The sequence below is a fragment of the Cynocephalus volans genome, chromosome 5 (assembly GCF_027409185.1).
Source record: "Cynocephalus volans isolate mCynVol1 chromosome 5, mCynVol1.pri, whole genome shotgun sequence".
NCBI classification, from domain to species: Eukaryota; Metazoa; Chordata; class Mammalia; order Dermoptera; family Cynocephalidae; genus Cynocephalus; species Cynocephalus volans.
Window position 1 is genome coordinate 92,019,847 of NC_084464.1, and position 24,114 is coordinate 92,043,960.

A 24,114-nucleotide genomic window follows, 5' to 3' on the forward strand; every position below is an offset into this window, starting at 1 on the left:
AAGGAGCAACACACAAATCCACAATTATAGTTGGAGGTTACAATACCATTCTTTCAATAATTGATGGAACAAGTAAACATAAAATCAGTAAGAATATAGTTGACATGACAAACACTATCAACCAAGTTGACCTAACTGGCATTTATAGAACACTCTACCCAATGAGTGTAGAACACACATGCCTTTCAAGTGCACATGGAACATTTACCATATCCTAAGCTGTAAAACTAATTTCAATAAATCTAAAAGGATTTAAGTCATACAAAGTATGTTCTCTGACCATAATACAATTAAGTTAGAAATTTAATTATCTGGAAAATTCCCAAATATCTGGAAACTAAATGCCATAGTTTTTAATAATCCATGGAATAAAGAAAAAATGAAAATGAAAATTAGAAACTATTTTGAACTAAATGAAAATGAAATCATAGCATATCAGAAACTGTGGGCTAATGTTAAAGCAGTACTTAGAAGGAAATTTATAACACTGAATGCCTATATTTAAAGAGTAAGAAAGATCTCAAATCAATGATGACCTCATCTTCCATCTTAAGGAACCAGAAAAGAAGAGCAAATTAAACTTAAAGTATCCAGAAGAAAGAAAACAAAAATTAAAGCAGAAATCAATGAACTACAAAACATAAAAACAATAGAGAAAGTCACTGAAATCAAAAGATGGTTTTTTGTGAGTGTGTCAATAAATTGATAAACCTTCAGCCAGACTAAGAGAGAAGGCATAAATCATCAGTACCAGAAAGAAGAAAGGTGAAATCACTATGAAATCTATAGATATTAAATGAATAATAAGAAAATATTATTAACATGGTTATCCATAGAAAAAACATTTGACAAAATCCAACATCCATCCCTGACAAAAGAAATTTTTTTTTCAGCAAACTAGAAATAAAACAGAAATTCCTCAACTCAATAAAGGGTAACTACAAAATACCTACAGCTAACATACTTAATGGTAAAAGACTGAATGCTTTCCCTTTAGGATCAGGAGACAGGGAGGTGTTTCCTCACCACTTCTATTTAGCCTTAGACTGGTGGTTGTGGCCATCAAAGTAAGACAAGAAAGGCAAGAAAAATAAATAAAACGTATCCAGATTGGAATAGAAGAAGTAAAAGTGTCTTTATTCACAGATGACAGATTGCCTGTGTAGGAAATCTGCAAAAATCTATTCGAACTAATAAGTGAGTTTATTAGCAAGGTTGCAGAATACAAGGTCAATATATAAAATTCTTATTTTTATGTATTAGCAATAAATAAACAGATATTGATTAAAAACAATACCATTAACAAAATCATTATATATGAAATACTTAGGGATAAGTTTGAAAAGAGACAGAAAAGATCCGTATGCTAAAAACTACAAAACATTGCTGAAAAATATTAAAGCTTTAAGTCTAAAGGAATTTACCTTGTTCATGAACCTGAATACCTGCTAATAAGACCATTCTTCCTAAACTAACTTATAAATTCTGTGAAGGTTAATTCTAGGTGTCAACTCAATTAGATTAAGGGATACCAACAAACCTGGTAAAGCTATCTTTTTAGGTGTGTCCATGAGGGTGTTTCCAGAAGAGATTAGCATGAGATCTTGAGTGGATTGGGTGGGAAAGATCTGCCCTCAATATGGGTGGGAACCTTCCAATCCACTGGGGACATGCAGAGAACAAAAAATACAGAAAAAAGGTGACTCTCTCCTCCACCATTCTGCCATTTGAGACCCCTGTGTCACTATCACCACCAACAAGGCCTTCACCAGATGCATTCTCTGGACATTGGTATTCCCAGCCTCCAAAACTGTAAGCAATAAATCTTGTTTCCTTACCCAGTTCTAGGTAATTTTGTTACAAGCAACAGGCATGGACTAATACAAATACAATGCAAGCCCAATAAAAATCTCAGCAAACTTTTTTGTCAGATATAATATGCCAACTCTACAACTCATATGGAAATGCAAAGTCTTAGAATGGCCAAAATAATTTTGAAAGAGTAGAGCAAAGATGGAAGGCTAAACTACCTGATTTCAAGACTTATAATAAAGCTACAGTAATCAAAACAGTGTGATAAAGAGTAAAAATAGACAAATAGATTAATGGAATAGAATAAAGCCCTGACATAAACTCACACATAAATGGGTGATTGATTTGTGACAGTGGTGCAAAGGCAATTAAGTGGAGAGATTCTTTTCAACAAATGTTGCTGGGACAATTATATATTCATATGTTTAAAAGTGAACTTAAATCCACATTTCTGCCCATGTGCAAAAATTAACTCAAAGTAGATCATAAACCTAAACATAAATCCCAAAATTTCTAGAAGAAAACATGTGAGAAAATCCTTGTGACCTTGCAAAGATTTCTTAGACAAGACACCAAATCAGACCCATAAAAGAACAAATGGATAAACTGAACTACATCAAAATGTAAAACTTCTGCTCTTGAAAAGAAACAGTTACCCAAGCTACAGAACGGAAGAAAATATTTGCAAAATACATATCTGATAAAATGAATATATTGTGAACTCTCAAAAGTTAATGTTAAGAAAACAATCTAATATCAAAAAAATGGGTAGGAGACTTGAAGGGACATTTCACAAAAGATATATAAATGGCCAATAAGCAGATGAGAAGATGCCCAACATCATTAAGTATTATAGCAATGCAAATTAAAACCACATGAGATACTTCTATATGCTTTCTATACACCATTCTGCCTATCAGAATGAATAAAATTTAAAAGCCTGACCATGTCAAGTTTTGGTGTGAATGTGGAGGAATTAGAATTCTCATATACTGCTGGTAGTAACTTAAAATCACACAACCACTTTGAAAAGCAGTTTGCCTTTTGCTTAAAAAGTTAAGCATACACCTACCGTATGATTCAGACATTCCACTCTTAGCTATTTGCCCAAGAGACAGAGCATATATCCACACAAAGACTAGTGCTGAAATGTTCATAGCAACTTTATTTACAATAGCTTCAAACTGGAAGCATCTCCCAAATGTCCACTAACAGGTAAATGGAAAAACAACTTGTGGTATTATCCATACAGAAGAATACTACCCAGCAATACAAAGGGATAAACTAGTAACACACGACAAATGCATCAATCTCAAAATGATTTTGCTGAGTGAAGGAAGCCAGACACAAAAGAATATATACTGTATGATTCATTTATATTGTCAACCTAATAACAAACAAAGACATTTTCCAAAGGTATTGAGTTTATTAGGGAGTTGGGGGGGGGCTGGGATTTGCCAACCTGGGATGTGCAGGCTATACCATAGGCATATCCGAAGGCATAGAGGCAAGAGAAAATTTTTAAAGGCAAAAGGTAAAAGCACTCACAATTTATTTTGAAACAAAGAGAACATTGGTTACAGAAGCTTATCACAGGAGTTGATGCCAGTTCATTAGAGGGAATAGTGTGTCAGACAAGTGTTTTGGTGCATATGGCTAGCTATCCTTGTGACTCATGAGATAGCTGCAGTTTGAAAAGTCCTTGGCAAAAGTTCTCGTTACGTGCATAAGACATATGTGCATAAGAGTCCTTCAGGGAGTCTTTGTAATAGTTCTTATCATAGTCATGTATGTGTGAGGGACCCTCCCTTTTTAACCTCCCAGCTTTATTTACTTATTTATTTTTGTTAGGGTTTGACACAAGTGACTCCATTTTGATTCTAACAGTTTTCACAATATAAAACTCTAAAATAATACTAACTAATCTATTAGTGACAGAAAGCAGATCAGTGGTTGCCTAGAGACAAGGATGGGGGCACAAGGAGGAGAAGGGGATAAAGAAAGTTTTTGGCATGATGGATATGTTCACTATCTTGAATGTGGTGATGATTTCACAGGTGTATACACCTATGTCAAAACTTCTCAAAGCATATACTTTAGATATGTGCAATTTATTGTATGACATTATATCTCAATAATGTCATACAATAAATTAATGCTGTTTTTTTTAAAAAAACTCATTTTGAGACAAAATCTTTACTTACATATAAAAGCACCCAGAGAATTTTTAAGGTGAGCATCTAGGAGTTTGGGAAAGTGCAAAACTTTTATTCTTACATTATTCTGAAGCACTTACTCTTCCCCAGAATGCCTATCCTGTGCTATTAGCCAATTGAGAGTGAAATGGAAATTCTAAGTTATTCTAGGTACTTATCATGTTTAATGGTCCAATGCAAGATTTCCTAAAGACTCTAAAAATATTCAGTTCTATGATTCTTGTCAACCTACACGTGGGAAAAGCAAAATAGCTCTGGTATAACTGGGCCTAGACATATCAAAAGATAATGCAGTAGTCCCCACTTATCCACTAGGGATACGTTCCAAGACCCCCAGTGGATGCTGGAAACCATAGATAGTACTGAACCCTATACATGCTATGGCTTTTTCTATTCATATATACATGTGATAAAGCTGAACTTATAAATTACTCACAATAAAGATTAACAACTAATAATAAAATAGAACAATTATAATACCACACCAGCATCACTACTCTCGTGCTTTGGGTCCATTATTAAGCAAAAGTAAGGGTTACTTGAACACTAGCACTGCAATACCCCAACAGTCCATCTGACAACCTAGACCGCTACTAAGAGACCAATGGGTGGGTATAGCAGACAGTAGGGACATGCCAGAAAAAGAGACAATTCATGTCCTGGGCGGGACATAGCAGTACAGGAGACATTTCACCATGGTTCTCAGAATGGTGTGCAGTTTAAAATTTGTACATTGTTTAATTTCTGGAATTTTCCACTTAATATTTTCAGACAACAGTTGACCAGAGGTAACAAATCATGGAAAGCAAAACTGTGGATATGGGGGGACTACTATAGACTTCTCTATATATTGTTAATACGTATCTTGAAACTATGGGAGTTGTAACACCCTGTGGGGTCTGTGCTGCGGTGGCGGTAGGGAACAGAGTTAGGAGATCTATAAATGACCTTGAGAGGTTGGGGGCAACTTTGAATTCAGAAGTTCAGACAGTTTAGCCTTGTCACTCAGGAGTCTGTGTTTAGAAAGCAGGGTGAGAAACGCATCTATGGGGGAATTAAATGAACAAAGCAGGAAGGCAGTTAAGTTGGGTTTGGAGTGAGACAGGATTGTGGGATAGAACTTGCTCCTCAGTAACCACGATAAATGAGAGTACTTGTTCTTACCATGGACTCAAAGTAAAAGAACCAACAAATAGTATCACAAAAATGGTGGGAGAAACCCGATGAACTGGGCAAATTCTAAAATTCTGTTTTGTATTCATCGGGCACATGTAGCTGAGTGGGGCTGTGCACCTATAACCCGAACACCCGCAGACAGGGCACGTTATTCAGTGTAGGAAAATGGGGGTTACACGGCCCTGCAAATAGAATTTGAGAGCACTCCACGCCTCCTACAAGAATTATCCACAATGTGATACCTAAGCCTGTCACAAAATGCTAGCCGTATTTCTCCAGAACACTAGTTAATCTTCAAGTCTTCCTGTGGAAACAGAGAGAGCATCCCTTGGGCGCTGCTCTTCTCCTAACACCGTGTAAATTCTTGGCGCTCTAAGAAGGCTTTTAGAGGCGAGGGCCTTTGCGAGCGGCCGCCTTACATGAGAAAAGACAGGGGTCGCGCGCTCCACACAGGCCGCGGCAGCAGCCGGCCCCGCGAGGACCGCGGTGACGGGCCGTGACGCGTCAATGGTTGCCGGGGCGCGGCGCGGGGCTTCGGAGCTGGGCGGCCGGGGGCGGGGGTCGCAGCTCTCTTCGACGACGCGTCTCCTCAGGAGTCCCGGGCCGGGAACCATGAGCCCCGGGGGCGCGGGCTGCTCGTCCCGGCTGCTGCTCACCGTCGGCTGGCTGCTCTTGGGGGGCCTCCAGTCCGCGAGCGCGACGAACGCCACCGACGTGCAGGATCCCGGCATCGCCCACGAGGGCGAGAGCGGCGACGTGGACGACGGCGACGGCGAGGAGGAGGCCGAAAACAGCGACCTGGAGACGCTGGAGAACGAGGCCCCGGCGCCGGCCGAGGAGGACGGTGAGGGTGGCAGGCTGGTCGGCGCCCCCCGGAGCCGTGGCGCCGTCACGCCCGCTGACGTGTGCAGCCCCCGCGCGGCCGCCCCGGCCTCCGTCGCGCGCCCGTGCTCCCGAGAAGGGCGGGCGCGCCGTCCGGGGCCGCCGCACGACACGCGAGCAGCGCGGGTTTAGAAATCCCTACAGAAATACCGCCGACTGCTGCTTTCAGCGAGGAACATGAGTTTTGGGGGGTTTGGGGGGGCGGGGGGGTAGCCTCCCATCAAGGGGAATGATTTTGGACTCTTCTTACTGTCATTTTTTTCCTTCCTATTGTAGTTTGTTTGTTTGTTTGTTTGTTTTTTGAGGTCCTCTTTCTTTCCACATCTGCGCTTAGGGTTGGGACTCAATGGAATTCAGAATTCCTCTTATTGTGTGACACGTCTGGATAGACCAGTATGCTGACAAAATTGCCCAGAAGCCTCTTTTGAGCTTCACGTGGTCCCGACCCGTGAGTCGCTCTGCAGCACGGTGGTGGTTGATTTGTGTGTTTAACTCGGAACCAAAAGGACAGTGGCAACACAAAACACCCATCAAGGGATCCAACTAGTGGCTTTGTTAGATATTGTTCCATAAATTTGCCTTATCCTGTTGGCTCATTAAGCAATAAAGCTTGACAAGCTGTTGTACCTTTTATGTTGCTAAGTAAGTCACATACTGGTAGGTAAAAGGTCAGCTGCAGGTTTGCAGCCTTCTGGAGGATGATTCTCTTCCACCACAAAGGACCCAGCTGAGATTCTTTTAATGTCTTTGGCAGTCTTGCGTCTCCTCAGTCTATACCTATAGAACGAGTGCTGTGTTTATCAGCCTTTCTTTTTTTCCCTGATGACAGGTAGTGACCCTTAGACACAGAAGGAAGCTGACTGTGTGAGGTTGATTGTGGGACTGAGGTTTGTGCTTATTTGATGACATTACAGAGAGCTTGAAAAAGGTCCTTGACTTTGGAAATGTGAAAAAGAAAGATGACTAGGGAAGAGAATATGTTCTAAAGCATGATAGCTAATGCTTCATTCTATTGTCTAAAGTAATTGAATTAATTGTAGTATTAAACTAGCTAAGGGATACTTTTAGCTATAAAATGCTAGATACTATTTAGTCTAAACTCAGACAACAGAGTTATAATGCCTTACACTCAAATTCAAATATAGGTAAGTTATTTATTCTCTCGGTATCTCAGTTTCCTCCTCTGTGGATTTGAGGATGTCCATGTACCGTCTGAAATTTTATATATACTATTTTATGCATAGATCCTCTTCCCTGAAGAGAATGAGAATCCAGAACTTTTAACAATTTCAGGTGTCAGATCTAAAAATGTCCAGACTCATTATTAAAATTTGCACAGCCCCTCTAACCCTCAGTGGACCAGTAAAACCAGTCATCACCATTTACTATCCACTGGACCCTTTATATTTTTATTTTTTACTTTTAAGTCACTTTACAAATAATTTACAAAAATAAGAATAAAGGGATAGTGAAAACAACTTTGTTAGAAACGTTAATAAGAATTAAAACATGGAAAATCCCAACATTTTATTCCATATATCCTAGTTTTGAAGATGCTTATCCCCTAACTGGGCAAAGAACTTTTTTATTTTTATTTTTATTTTTATTTTTATTTTTATTTTAACTTCTCAAAATACTTTGTAGTTGATTTTCTTGTCCCTTTACCCATTCCTCTTTCCTCCCTTCTTCTCTCCTCTCCCCCCCCATCATATCCGTTCACTTGTCTTAACAAGTTCAAGTTACAGTTGTGATTGTTGTGTTTCTTCCCCCCATCCCTTTGTTTGTACATTTATTTATTTATTTTTAACTGGGCAAAGTACTTGGAATACAACTAATGTAACTAAATGCTCAACTGTTAAGCATGAACCTGGAATGTAGTCATCATGTAAATACTAATTCCAGATTTCAGGTACATCTCTAATAGATTCTAGCTTATCATTACTTTCATTCGTTTTGCACTTGCATAGTCAAAACACAATATTTTTAAAAACTATGAGGGCACATATTTTGTTGAAGAGAAGAATGCCATCTTTTTTGCTCCGTATTTACAAAACATTTTCATTTTTAAATTTACAAGCACCGATTAGAATAATTGGTCCAATGAGTTTTACTCATTTTTAGATCATCTGTTTTCTTTCAATCAGCTTTTTATATACACCTGCCATCATGATTTGTTCATTACAAACTTTATCAAGTAAATACTGATGCATAGACATCATAAAAAAGGAAGGAATACAGTGCACATCCTTTTAGCAAAACAGCGCGGTCCAGGTTATTGTCAGAAAATATTTCAGGATCAAATCCTTTTTATTGAAAGACTTAACTGGATGAGAATACCATATATCCTTTTTGTCCTGAGAAATATAATGTTCACTCATTGATTCTGAAGTTAGAGAAAATTCACATAGGCTCTCATCAACTGTCACTGGGATTTTGCTTATACAATCAATTTTTCCATCATCGTTAGCATCTAAAGTGCTGCTGTCTGTCTCTCTGTGTTCATCTTCTGATTTGTTCAATAATTGTGAAATGCTTTTCTCTCTCAATTTTCTTCTCTTTGCCATTATGGACAAAAATTTTAAAATCTCAGCTGTGTTCAATGAAAGCCAAAAATAGACTACGAGGAGGGTGCTTACATAGACTTCTTTTATATCTTCCTGAAAGATGATGCAATATTGGGAAAAACAATGAGAAAACAGAGGATGATGTAATATCTATGATTTATTTCACAATTACATCATCTTGGTAGGAATTCCAATCATTCTTCCATTTTATTATTTTAATCTTTTTTGAAAACATAGTGGGAATAATTGATAAGCAATGAAATAACAATATGAGTATGGATGATGGGATAACAAAATGATTTGAGATAAAGGACCATCTCTAAGATATTACATTACATTTTTACCCATATACATTTTATATATCTTATATAGACTTTTATATACCTTTTTAATGCATTTTATACCTTTTATATAGTTGTACCCTTAGATTTATAAAAGGGACCAATAGACCTACATAATAATTGCAAAATAGAATGAGTTTTAGTCTATAAAATAAGTTTTATCCTATAAAATACAACTATATTTTCTCCTTTTCTTTGGAAGACCTCTAAGAAAGAATAAAAGTTAGGAAATACCAATCTTACAAATCAGCTCTCAAAAAAAACCCTCAAAGATGAAAATTGTAACATGATGATATATACCAAAAGTTATAGTGTGCTGTCCAGAACTAAGAGAACATTTCAGGATTTGGCCAGACCAAAAAGAGCAGGATCATTATCTAAATCATTGTGGATGCTGCTTTTATCAGTGTAGTCTAAGACCAATACCCAGTAGATTTTTAGGCAAGCCTCATCACATTTTGGACTCCTATTGAACTTTCCATTCATTTTTACCTGTTTCTCTACTAAATTAAGAAAACCCATACAGTATTTTTGGACAGTTGACTTTTCAGCTCTACGTGCAGTACTTTTTATTTTTCTAAGGTTTCATTTCGTTAAGTTTGCTTATTGTTCCACCCTGTCATTTTTAGATCCAGATTTATCATCAAACATATTTGCTATCCTTCCTAGCTGTGTAGAATCATGGATTCAGTCAGCATGACATCAGTGTCCTTTTTCCAGGTCATTAATAAAAATGTTGAATGCAACAGAGCCCTGTAACACATCACTCCTACCACACTGACACCAAACAGCTAATTAGCATCTGTGGGTTTTACTCTGTTTAACCAGTTATACATAAAACTTTATTGGCATTCAGATCATATTTTTTTTCTTTTTACTCATAGGTATATAATGGAACATGTTGACACATGCCACACTGAAGTCCAGATATATATGATCCCCCTGACCCACCATTATAGGATTTCCATAAGAAAAGAAGTCATTGAATGACCTAATGGACCTCAATATATTGTAGAACATTAAAGCTGAAAGGGACTTTAGAGACTATCTGATTCAATCTCCTCATTTTTTTCTCTAAGGAAAGGCAAGTTAGAGGAGATTGTATAACTTTCCCAAAGTAGCATAGGCAGTGAATAGCAGAGTTGATTGACTAATGGTTTTTGAAAGAGGTTATACTTAAAAGTAGTCCAGTACCCATTTTCCTATTCATGTTTTCTATGTTCAGGATTTGGCTTTTAATTTATATCTCATAATGTGCCAGCAGAAGTATCTAAGCATTCCAAGCATAACCATAAAATTAAAATTTTATCATGATAATAGTCTAAATCATTTAACAAAATCAATATTGATTTGCTTGTATGCATCAAGTGCTTACTGTTTATTTAAGGTATTGTATTTGGAGCTTACAGGTACCTAGCAGAAGTGTTCATGAAACCATTGGGGTTTTACAGTAATCAAAACAGGAGGCTAGTTGGTTAGTTCAGTTGGTTAGAGCATGGTGCTGATAACACCAAGGTCCAGGTTTGATCACTGTATCAGCCAGCCACCAAAAAAAAAAAAAGGAAAAAAACTTAGCGTTATATGAAATTAGTAAGTACAAAATGAGTTTGAATTGGGTAATTATGATATCTTAAGCATGTTTTTAGTGTTAAACAATTTATAGAATACTTTTACACACATCATCTTATTTAACTCTTATAATAATCAAATGAGATAGGTTCTCCTTTCCAAATTTTACAGATGGGTTAACTAGGCCTGATGGAGTTTAATCAAAATGCTCAACCTCAAAACAGCTAAGTAATGATAGAAGCAGCTCCTTGGACTCCAAGTTCAGTGTGCTTTCTCTAGTGATTTGTTGCCCCAGGATACAATGCCTTTTAAAAATTATCTTCTAGATAAAACCTAAATTTGTGTTTTTCCTGTTGAGATTTTAGTCATAATCTGAACTATGAAGAATTGGTTATATGCTATAGCTAGTGGAATTCACAGCAAACTTCAGAATGATTAGAAAAGGAGAAACATCTTATGTGATTTAGAACCAATAATATTTAACTTCTCAAATAGTGATATATTCCTACATTATCCTGCTAAATAGTGTTGTAATAAATTCTTAGAAATATTTAAACTTATATCTTAACCTGGAAAATGAGTAGAACCAATCTATAACTTTTATAATCCTAATGAATACTTGGTATAAAGACTTCCTTATGGATAGAAATTATATCCTCAAATTTTTTGGAAAATAGAGCATACAAAAAATTGGTTCTTAACAATTGATTGGCCTTTTTGTGTTTTTCTGACTTTCTACTGAATTTTAATTCACCATGTATTTGCTGGTGAAAAAAATTTAAGTTACATGCAAGTTTTAAATATAAGCCACCTTTACGGGTTATTTCCCAATTTAATACACTTCTTTAGAAGTTTAGGATTCTTTTGATTTAGACAGTAACTGAAGATGTACTAGGAATGGCATTGCTTTTCTGGTTTAAATAGAAAACTTAAAAAATGTCTGCTGCCTATATGATAAATACTTGTATCTTCCCTCCCCAAGTAAGAAGCTTTTCACTTAGAAAAGTCTTCATATGATTAAATAATGTATCTTTACACTTTATGTTTAGTTACAAATACGACAGTGGTGAAAGAAGTAGAGTTCGGCATGTGCACCGTTACATGTGGTAAGTCACATAGAGCAGATGAATAAAGCAGTTGTAATTTTGAGGGGAGGGAAGGTAGAAACAGAAAGGGTGGCAATTTTTTGTTTGTAATTTGTGTACTTACATTCATCTCTCATTGATTTCTATTTCTAATAACTATGATTTATACACAAAGCCCAGCCTGATTGCTTTAAAAGGTAAGATATTTTTAGTTTGTAACCTCTAAGCCTTATTTTAAGCCAGCTCTCTATACTTTTTTTGGCTCATCAACTGCTTTCACCAAAGTAAAATTTTCTCTCTCACAGATGTTCAGAAGATGAAAGATTTTCCAATACATCTCACAGATGTCTTCTCACATACTGTGTTGGCAAATCTATCAAGAAATTTGCTTATTTGTAATAGTTTGTTCTAAATTTTACATTTTTCCAATTTGTATGTCATGTCTTGGAGAAGAGAAGTATTGGCTTTGTGGGGAAGATAATGTTCAAAGAACATGACTTATTTTCATCATTTCATGGATAGAAGTTGGACATAAAATCTCTTACATGGGGGCAGGATTAAGGCTACACATGCCATATATAATAGACCACTGGTTTTCAAACTTAAACATTCACCCTACATGCCTGAAGAGCTTGTTAAAACACGGACTGCTGGGCCTTCCCCAGAGTTTCTAACTCCCTAGGCCTGTGGAGTGGCCTAAGATTTTGCATTTCTGGTAAGTTTACAATGATACTGATGCTGCTGGTTAGAGGACCATCTTTTGAGAAGCACTGCTATATATAGACCAGGGCGCTGAGAAGGCAATAGATAATTCACAAAGAGATTAAGTTTATTCTAAATAGAATCTACCTTGGAAAAAAGACAGTGATGAGAGGGAAAGGGGAAAAATAACCAGAAGGTAAGAAGACAGAAAATCTATGCAGAATGATTTTTTTTTTTTGGTCAAAAATTACACCCAAATTGTTTTTTATTTGAGACAGCTTTTTGTTTTTATTGAGATAAAATATACCTGACATAAAATTTACCATTTTAACCTTTTCTTAAGTGTACTATTCAGTGGCCTTAAACACATTCACATTGTTGTGCAACAGTCACCGCTACCCATCTCTAGAACTTTTTTATCATCCCAAACTGAAACCCCACACCCATTAAACACTAACTCCCCAGATCCTCCTCCTCCTAGCTCCTGGCAGCCACTATTCTATCCCTTAAGATAATTTTAAGCTTGTTTTTTTAACCTTAACTTAACTTCTTAGTGGGCCCAAGTCACAAAATGAGAGGAATCCATGTAATACACCTATTCATTTATGGTTTACATCTTTCTTTTGCTGCTTACCTGAAAAATTATTGCAGGTAGAAAATTATTTTTATGACGATTCCAGTAATTGATATTATCTTCTGTTATTTAAAGACAAATTTTAGAAATTGTGTATTTATTTATTCAACAAATGATTTTTAAAAATTGTTTGCCTACTATGTGCCAGGCATCGTTATAAATGCCGGGTATACAACAGAGAACAAAGAATGCTCTGCCTTCAACGAATATATATTTTAGGAGGGGCCGACAAATGATATGTGAAACATGTAATGTATCAGATGGTGCTAAGTTCTAAAGAAAAAATTAAGCCAAAAAAGGTAGTATTTCATATCTAAAATATCAAACATCTTTTCAATTTATAACAGAACTATTTAGAAGAAAAAACTGCCTTTGTGAAAATTCTATTTAACTCCTAAAACAATATTTTAGCAGTGGGAAAGTTTTCTTTTATATCCTTGCAGATTTTTAGCTGTTACTTTGACTTACAGAAAATGTCAGACCTACACACATCTCAATGAAATGTATTTGGCTAGATAAATAAATACATCAAATACCTGTTTTGAATAAGACTCTGCTTCTAGAGAGGAACCTTTCATAAATTCAAGGGGATCCATACTGTAGCTATTCCCACTCATCCCTTTTAATCAAAAGAGAACTTTCTCCTTCCATCCTTCCATCCTTCCATCTCTTTATCTCATACAGAGTCCTCTCCCTTGTTACTCCAAGTGTGGTCCACGGACCAGCTGCGTGAGCATCATCTTGGAGCTGGTTAGAAATGCAGAATCTCAGACCTACTCGTGGCTGACTTAATGAAATTCACATTTTAATAAGATCTCCAGTTGATTTGCATATACTCTTAAGGTTGAGAAGCATGGTTATGAGCCACCTCCAGTCTCCAGCTTTCCCTTGCCCTTGAGAATGGGTTTTATGATGGACATCTTGTAGGGGCTGAAAGAGGGAATCTGGTCTATAAAGAAAGCAAGATGGACTCTTCCTTAGTCTGTGACTCAGCAGTCTTATCACAGGACATGCTTCAGCATGTTGCTGATCCAGCATTTTATCATCTCCCTGAATTGGCAATGAAAACAAATGCAGTGGAGCTCTGGGACCAGTTAGTAAAGACTTGATTTCTTGTTACAAAAAAGTGTGACAATTCTTGTTAGAAATGGAGATTTGGTCATTAATAGGTTGTCCTGTCTATATTTAATATGGAGACAATCAATCTAAATGTTAAATAACATCACTTATGGTAAATGAGATTTTGGAATTTCCTCCAGAAGCTCCACCACTCCCTCCCCAAAAAGTTCCATGGTCAAATAAATTTGGGAAATCCTGTTTACTACTGTATTTTATAAAACCTAGGAATTTGTTAAATCTAAGAAACACATTTTACATACATACTCTAAATAGGAAAAATGCTTCCAATTAATTTATAACATGTCATCTATTGTAAATGTGTTCTAATTTCAAAGATATTAAAATGTAATACTTTCACAACCTAGATCAATGAAAATTTACGTAATAGCACATTAATTTACTAGCATACTGAAAGTTTCCAAAAAATTCTGCAGTAAAGAGGTTCCTTTAATTTTGTTTAGTGTACTATTTTCAAATGTCTATGACCATGGAATCCCCTTCCCTATAACAACCAAAGGAACTAGTGTTTTATCTAACTCACATCAGAAAATGCTGACTTATGAAATAATGTAAAATGGGGCCTAAACCAATTTTAAATGTTATTCTGAATTTAGGAATTTAACTTCTGAAATTAGGAGACAGTCTCAAAAAAAAAAAAAAAAAACCTAGATGGAAAAGTAAAGACACTCTGGAATTTGTTTTTTCCTAACATTTGCCCATTTCTTTTACCAAAGGTGTTGGTATTAGAGAAGTTATATTAACAAACGGATGCCCTGGAGGTGAATCAAAGTGTCTTGTGCGGGTAGAAGAATGCCGTGGCCCAGTAGATTGTGGCTGTGAGTTGGACTCTGTATTGGAGGAAGACTGAGGGGAAGAGTTTACTCTGGGGAAATATCCTTAACTTCAGGTTGATACTGAGTGGAAGGAGACAACTGATATATTGAAAGGAACTTATAATAAAACTTTAAATTCCATTTCTTCTCTAGATAGTTATAGCTCTTAGTAACTTTTTGCTTTTGCTTTACATTTTTCAGTGATGTCTAAAATTTAACGTGTATTCTCTGTAATACCCTGGAACTTTACTCTGCCTGGGGTCTGTGGTTGAGGCTGTTCATTAGTGGAATACTTTTTTTGCTTTGGTCATGGTATTTTATTGGTAGATTGGCAAACCTTAAATAGAGAACTCTGAAATCTGTTCTATATAAAATTATGCTATTCTGAGATTTCAGTATATCTAATGGAGATCCCCAACCAGTAAATTGGAAGCCACTAGTAGATCTCAAAGTTTAATCTAACAGATCACTAAGTGATTGTCCTTGCTTCTTCTCCACAATTTATTCTGTATAAAGAGCAGAGAGCTATGGTGTCTCCTCACCTGTTTCTTTGGGTGACTTTATCTTTGCATCCATCACTTTTCTGCTCTTCTATCCTCAGATTCTCAATTATAAATTTGATAACTTCCAGCATGTAATTAATTTTTAAAACTGGAAGTGGCTTTTTAAAGTACAATAATGATTAAAGCAATTTGTAATGCCCAATGGCATTTATGTCTTTAAATTTTCTTTTTTTCAGGGGGTAAACCAATTTCTGAAAGTCTTGATAGTGTTAGACTGGCATGTGTTCATGTATCTCCTGTAAATCGTTTCAAATATATGTGGAAGCTTTTAAGGCCAGAGCAAGTGAGTAATGAATGTATATAATCTGATGCTTTCCAGTGAGTGATACACTTTTTTCCCAGTTCTGACAGTTCGCAGAAAACTTTCTCTTTAAAAGTAGTTTGCAAAAATGAAGTTAAAAATCAGACAGCTTTATTGTTTGGGGAATTTACAACTTTTTATTATTTAGTGGGACTAAGACTTTACATATATCTTAGGGACAGCTATAATAAGAACTTTAAATCATCCATTTTATATAAAGTATTATATTTTGGAAGCAAGATTTTCTTTGGCCTATATAAGAATGTGTAATGATAACAGTAGCTACCATTAATTAAGGGTTTATTAAGTGCCACACATACATCGAGGGCTAGAGTCTCTTTTAATCCACATAACAACCCAATGAGGTAATTCCTATCATACCCATTTTACAGATAAGTAACGGAGGTGTAGAGAGTAACTTATCAACAGTCTTACAGGCAGAGAGTGGTAGAGTTGGCATCTGAAGTCTGGATTGTCCTTAGAATCCATGTGCACAATTAATTACTGTACTAGGTCAAGAGAGACAGTGACTCTTCTTTTGTTAAGGGTGATAAATTGTTTCCTGATCTCGAGTGTACATGAAGAATGTCGATACTTTATTTTTTTTCTTTTTAAATAGCAAGCTGTCATACTTCCAAATGATTCAGCAATCCTAGAAGTAAAAAGAGAAACTCATCCTTTGGCTTTTGAGTGTGACACCCTGGATAATAATGAACTAATAGCAACCATTAAATTCACAGTCTATACACCAAAAGGTAAGTGCCCAGCAATGCTTTGGCTTGCTTCTATCTCAAACTTTAAAGAACATTAAAATCACCTGGAGGGCTTATTAAAACACAGATCTCTAGCTCCACTCCCAGAGTTTCTGATTCAGTATATCTGGGATGCGGCTGGCACAAGAATTTGCATTTCTAACAAGTTTCTAGATAATGCTCTTGTTTCTGGTCCAGAGACCACACTTTGAGAACCACTGGTTTATATCATTTAGACTTTTCTATAATTTAGTTCTTAATTTCTTTTTCACAAAGTAGAGTCAGATGTGCATCACTTTTGGAAAGTGATATTCCTGAAGTATCGCCAAAGAACAGTCCTCTAGCTTGAAATATATTCTTGCTTTTACTTCCATCATAAAAGCAAAAATGCATAAATGGAATTTTCATGGATGCTTATACAAATTTTGGTACACTAAAATAAATAAAATTAAGAAACATGTCAGAGCATATCTCTAAAAATTATACATTTGAAGAAAATGTTTTTTGATGAAGCAATAATACAATTCTCTCTATATGTCACCAAATACAAATCTTGTTCTGAAAATAATTTTGTATATCAGAAATTGTGTTTCCCTTGTGAGATGGATCAATTTGCATGCCTTTTCAATTTAATCTGTGATGTCTTCTATACCCAGGTAATTATTTCCTTTTGTTTAGTTGCTCTTAACCACTTTCACTGTTGTCATCTTTGTTGTTAGGGATGCGGGGGATCTGGTCACAAGTTCTTTTGAGAATCCAATCAAGGGTCAGGAGCCTTTTTCCAGAAAAATGTTCACATATAAAAACATGCAAGTTAAGTGTAATTTTAAGGGAGTTTACAGATTTCTTGAAGCTATTTCTGAACCCCAAGTAAAGAATTTCTCCTGTAATCTAGAGATACTACATACCCTAACACCCTTTATTGAGATGAAAACAGGTTAAAGTATTTTGAGATGATTTTATAGAATAAACTATTTATTATTTAAGCTTTCTTTGATATGCTGTTTAGTGCCTTAAAAATTTTTTTCATGATGAAAGCTTATAATCTTACTCCTCTGTTGGGATGTCATGTGTCATTAAAAGGATAATTTCAATAAAGTTCTAAAAAAGGCAAAAGAGGACCAAACATCATCAAACTAAAAAATATCTCAGCTAGCTTTAGTCTATGTTATTAAAGGTGTCTGTGGCCACTCTCAGTCTTTGTCTCCACTGCCTGTTCCTTGTTAGGACTACTTGGTGGTTGGCTGCTACCATGATTAGGAGGGAACAGGCAATTGCTAGTGTGTAAGCTAAGGGTTGGAAGACAGACCCCAAAATGTCAGGCCTTTACTGAGACAAAGTTGACTTCTCTCTCTTGTAGCAGTCCACAACTGGTGGGGTAGTTCTGCCATCTCAGTATACTTACTGGTTAAGTGACAAAATGTTTTCAGAACACTTGGTATCTATTAGTTTATTTTAAAAATGACAATTGGGTGCACCACTGAAATGGTCCCTTTTGTCTGTTTAGAAGTCAAACAAATGTTTTGGGTAGAAATGTCCATACAATATGGTACTGGGTTGAAGCAAAATATGTAATTGAAATACTTTTAGGGTAAATATGATTTAGTAATGAATATTTTTCATCCATTCACTTATCTATCAGCTTTTTTACTCCCACTCAAGTTGTCTTTATAAGTAGGCATTGTTATGGTTGAATTGTGTCCTCCCAAAAAGATTCTTTGAAGTTCTAACCCCCCAGTACAAAGAAGATGACTGTATTTGGAAATAGCTGATGTAATTAGTTGAGTTAAGATGAGGTTATACTAGAATAAAGTGGACCTTTAATCCAATATGACTGATGTCCTTGTAAGAAGAGGGAAATTTGGACACACATACACACACACACACACACACACACACAAAGAGAGAGAGAGAAAGAGAGACGGGAGAATGCCATGTGAAGTCATAGACACATAGGGAGAAGACATCCATGTGAAAGTGGAGACAGATATTGCAGTTATGGTACCACAGGCTAAGGAATGTCTGGGACTATCAGAAGCTGGAAAAGGCAAGGAGTATCCTCCCTTAGATACTTCAGAGGGAGCATAGCCCTGCCAACCTTGTTTTTTATACTACTAGCCTCCAGAACTATGAGACAATAAGTTTCTGTGGTTTGTAAGTTACCCAGTTTGTGGTACTTTGTTATGGTGGCCCTAGGAAACTAATACATACATAAGCTTAGTTTATCTAAAAAGTGAGAGTATCAAAATTCAGCCTATTTTTCATTAGAAAATTTCAATAGGAAATTCAGCCTATTTTTTGCTTTTGTTGTTAGGTATAAAAGTAGTCTAGGTGACCCTTGTGAAAAGACTACTATTGTAATGGACTAAAACCCTCATACCCCTAACTCACCACCCTCTCTTGGCTAATATTGATGGGTAGCAAACAAATAGAAACAAATTTTGCATTTCTGCTTCTCAAGTTTTAGTTCTAAAAGGTGTCTTTTATTTAAATTTTTTAAATCCTACCACTTTTGTGAATCCAAAGTTATTTTGAAATAAAAAGATTTGTAAAATCTAACACTGTTGAAATATAAATATAGATGTAATTTCTCTAACCTACTTGGAACTATTTAGTGAGATCACTAAATTGAGTTTGTAGCTCTAGATTTACTAAGGAAAATGGAAAGTTATACTCCATGATGCTTAAAAGATAGGAAAGAATCCAGAAAAATAATCAGTTGAGATTACCCATACAGGAGACTACTTCTGACACAGTGGTACTTACCAAAATTAAAATATTGAAATGGTTAAAATATAGCTTGCACAAACCGCTAAACATCCCTCTGTACCTTGTTTACTTATCTCTATAATGCAGTGATTGGATCAGATGATCTCAATGGTCCTTTCTCCCATGAATCTTTTGTGACTCTACAATTTGGGGACAAGGAAGAGCCACAGGAAAGCTATATAATTCACAAAGTAATACTTGTTGTAAATTGGCTTTTCATCAGCTTACAATGCAGCAGTGCTATAACACATATTGTAGACTGGCTTTGGCTCTTTGATATCCTTATTCGCAGAAAGAGCAGAAAGATATAGGAGAGAATGCCTGATTTAAGACTGATGTGTGGATATTTGTATAAAACAATGAGCCTCAACTCCTACCTTTTACCATATGCAAAAATTAGAGATGTATCATAGTCCTGAGTATAAAATCTAAACCTGTTAAGCTTTAAGAAGGAAATACAGGAGAATATTTGCACGATTCAGGAGTAGACAAATGTTTCTTGGACATAACTCACTAAACAATCATCATAAAAGGAAACCTTGATAAATTAGACTTCATCAAAATTAAAAACTTCTGCTCATTAAAAGAAATTATTAGGATAAAGAATAGGCATGCCAAAACCTAGGAGAAAACATTCACAGAAGCATGTACAATCAGTACGATCAGTGTGGGGAAAGGTCTCACAGTTTCTTAGAATACTAAGCATACATCTACCTTATGACTCAGCAGTTCTACCTATTGGCATTTATCCAAGAGAAATGAAAATATATATTCACAAAATGACTCTACAAGAATGTTCACAGCAGCTTTAGTTATAATAACCCACAACTGGAACAGCCTAGGTGTCAGCAGAAGAATGAATAAGTAAATTGTAGAATAGTACTCAGTAATAAAAAAGAAGAAACTAGTTACATGTATGTAACAATATGAAAGAATTTCTAAAACAATACTGAGTGGAAAAAAAAAAGCCTTTCACAAGAGAGTACGTAGTGTTTGTGTCCATTCATGTGAAGTTCTAGAACAGGCAGACCTGATCTACAGTAGAAAAGAAAATCAGGACAGTAGTTGCCTTTGGAGGATGGGGCAGGAATTAACTAGGAAGGGACTCAAGGGAACTTTGTGGGGTATAGCAGTATTCTATGTCTTGGCCAGAATTTGATTACATATGTGTTTGAATTTGTCAAAACTAAGACAATGTACATTTAAGATCTTTGTGCAATTCATTTTACGTAAATTTTATCTCAAAGAAAAAAATATAAACAGATATTGAACTTTAGTTAATGATCTGCCTGATGAATTTTGGGGAAAGTATGCTGATGTCTGCAAATTATATTGAAATGCATCAAAAAATAAAGTGGATTGATGTATTGATAGAGGATAGATGAATAGTAAAATATTCGTGGCAGTATATAGGTGGTGGTAATACAGGATGTTCATTGTCAAATTTTTAAACTTTTTGCATCTTTGAAAAGGACATTTCAAACATACAGAGCAAGTCGATTGATAATTTTCTTTCCACTAAATATTTCTGTATTTTCTAGAGTTTTGCAAATATAAAGTTTCTATTGATATCATTTTTTTCTCCAGTAGTAGTAATCATCAGATGTGTGTTTTTTCTCTAGAATTGCAGATGAGAAGCATAAGGCGACCAGAAACTGATGCAGTACTAATTTTTGTGCTAACCATAGGACTCATGATGTGTGTGTTCGTGATCTTTGTATTGATCTTCATAATTATAAATTGGTAGGTGAATGGCTGGAATGCAGCATCACCCTTGATTGGTGTCCTCCTCATCTTCCCCTTTCTCTTCCAGTGAACTGCAAAGCCTTGCCCATGATGCCTCCTTCGTGTGTACTGCAAATGTCTGTATTAATCTATCTCTGTTGCTTATAACAAAATACCTGGAACTAGGCAATTTATAAAGAAACAAAATTTATTGCTTACAGTTTTGGAGGCCGGGAACTCCAAAGTCCAGGGAACACATCTGGTCAGAGCCTTGTTGGTGGGTAGTGACTCTTCACAGCAAAGCAGGGTGTCACATGGTGAAATGGCAGAAACAGAGAAAGAGAGAGCTAACTCCTTACCCTTTCGTCTTTTAAAACCCTCTGACCACACCATGACCACCATCAAACTGTCAAATAGATTAATCTGTGCACTATGGCACAGTGCTCACAATCTAATCACCTCTTTAAGACCCTACCTTTCAATTACCATAATAGGATTTCCCACCCTCAACAGTTATAGTGGGGATTAAAGCCTCAATGAGTTTGGAGGGACATCCGATCTACAGAACTGTCCAACTCCTTTCATTACTCCTAAGATTACTCTAGTTCCGGCTACTCCATCTCTTATGTGGATTTTTTTTTTTTTTTAATCTCATGACTTTCTTCTCCAGCCATGACAGAGCTTTTACATTAAATTTTTACAACTTTATATTGTAATTGCTTTTTTTAAAAAAGTTTAATCGGGCCGAGCCCGTGGCGCACTTGGTAGAGTGCTGCGCTGGGAGCGCGGCAACGCTCCCGCCGCGGGTTCGGATCCTATATAGGACTGACCAGTGCACTCACTGGCTGAGTGCCGGTCACGAAAAAAAAAAAAAAAACGACAAAAAATAAAAATAAAAAAATAAAAAAGTTTAATCAATATTTGTGCGGTCCAGTTGTAGTTCTCACAACTCTAAAACTTGGTTATTGTGAGCTACCAATTCATTTATATGAGAATATTTATAAGACCTACATGAGTATTACACCCTGATAAGTCTGAGGGTGCATGTACTGTCACAATGCAACTCATGCACCACAAACTAAAAGTGCATCATGAATAAAAAGATACTTCTATGTATAGAAAATGTGAACATAAATCTATTTAGTTTTCACTTCACTTAATGGTTTGTTTGTTTTTCTTCCAGGGCAGCAGTTAAGGCTTTCTGGGGAGCAAAATCCTCGACAACTGAGATATATTCAGAGCTCAGTTCTGTTAGACAGAAAGAGTCAACTTGTGTTGATCAAACACCAGCAGAAATACCCGGACATGAAGATGATAATTTAAGTGAATGGAATGAATGATGTATGGATGATATATGACAAACCAAAGGATATTACAGCAGATCAGATTCATCATTATGAAAATAAAATATATACTTGAAATAGTTTAATAATGTTGCCATGGATTTGCCATAGTCTGAAGGTCCTGCAGTGTGAGGACTGGGTTGTTTTAATCAGTGCATGTTTGTGGTACAGTATCAATAATACTTTTCATTTGTTCTCAATGTTTACCATTTCAGGTAATAGCTTGGGAGCATTTATCTAGAGGTACACACAAAAAAATCCTTTAAATACATTTTTCATCACTTTGATCATTTTTAAGGTGATTTGCCTGTTCTGTCCTAAATAAGAAAAATGTAGTATAGAAGATTCCTTGCAAATTAGACTTTCTTCCCACTGGGAGCACTGGATTGACTGATTTTGTGAAATCAAATCACACTTTAGAATCTCTGCAGAGCATGTGACATACAAAGCTTGTAAGACATGAAATAATAACAACAAACACGTAGTGACTACCATGTGCCAAACATTGCTCAAAGCATTTTACATATACTAGGTAATTTAATTATGGTTGTATATAGAAAATATATAAGAACTAGAGAGGAACTTGGAGGTGGCTGCGGAAATGATGTAACACACTCTATATTTCTCACAGAAACAGTGAATTAGAGACTTTTGAATTATCATGGATAAGTACCTTCATTGTTCTTGGTATGCAAGTTGTAACATGTCAGAGCCAAGGTACTTCCTTCTGAACATCATCACTGCCTTTTTGTGCTGTCATTATGTGATACAATGATGGCTAACTATCAAACAAGATACCAAGCCATTAGATAATTTGATTCAGAAGACTTCATCAGAAATTAGTTTTCAGAAGTTTTGACAGTAGTACTAAATACATTTAATTTTTTCTGTTTAGGTGAATTCTCTGCTAACTTTATTGCTATTATTATGGAATTTATCTGATGATCTGTCTGCGATTTATCTGACTCTTTGCACACCTGTGCAGAAGACATTGTAAATGGGCATTTATGGTATACCTCCCTTTAGTAGTGTAGAAATAGGCTGTGTTGTGGAATTTTCCATGTTTTGTTATATAGCATTTGTATTTGAGAGAAACAATGAAGAATTGGCTGGAAAATGGTTTTGCTATTTACTGTGGCAATTCCACTGGAGACTTTAAGTGAAAAGAAATTGTTTTCATAAAGTCTTCCAAAAGAATTCTTTTTTGTGATACCCTACCCACCACCACCTCCAAATAAGTGTTTTAAAAAGTCAACCTTCCAATTCTTCTTCCTGAGAAAACATGGTCATGTAACCTTAATGTAAGTGCTAAACTATGCCTATATTGGATAGTAATTATTATCAATCCTTGTTTTTAAAACCACAAACAGCAATGGGTCCCAACTGCATTTCAGTGAACATTAGTGTTTAGTCAGGTTAACAAGGTTAGTTGTCAACAGTACTCTTCACAAACTGTTTCTGGCTATCCACCTTTCAGTGTGTGATGCGGCTCTCTCTTTGCCATGGTGCATGTGTCACTTCCTTCTTCAGACATATGAGTCCGGAGGCATATTCTAGCTCCTATCTTCTCCTAAATCCCAGACTGGATTTTTTCCTGGTCACCAAAATAGCCTCAGGGGAAGCCTTGAAATTTGCATATCGGTCCGGGAGGTAAATAAAACCAAGAAATAATGTATCAAAAAGAAATCTTCGTTTTGGATGCCAAATCATTGGTCTCTGTATATGCAG

The 24,114-nt window shown here is 36.0% G+C and overlaps 1 protein-coding gene across 1 annotated transcript; it reads left to right on the forward strand.

The window, feature by feature from the left end:
• The first annotated feature begins 5,816 nt into the window (after window positions 1–5,816).
• SPACA1 (sperm acrosome associated 1) lies at window positions 5,817–22,383 on the forward strand. The gene is made up of 7 exons (XM_063096108.1): window positions 5,817–6,048; window positions 11,610–11,666; window positions 14,835–14,936; window positions 15,673–15,779; window positions 16,417–16,552; window positions 20,941–21,061; window positions 22,227–22,383. The coding sequence occupies exons 1-7, from the start codon at window positions 5,817–5,819 to the stop codon at window positions 22,381–22,383; spliced, it is 912 nt and encodes a 303-aa protein (XP_062952178.1).
• Window positions 22,384–24,114: the final 1,731 nt, after the last annotated feature.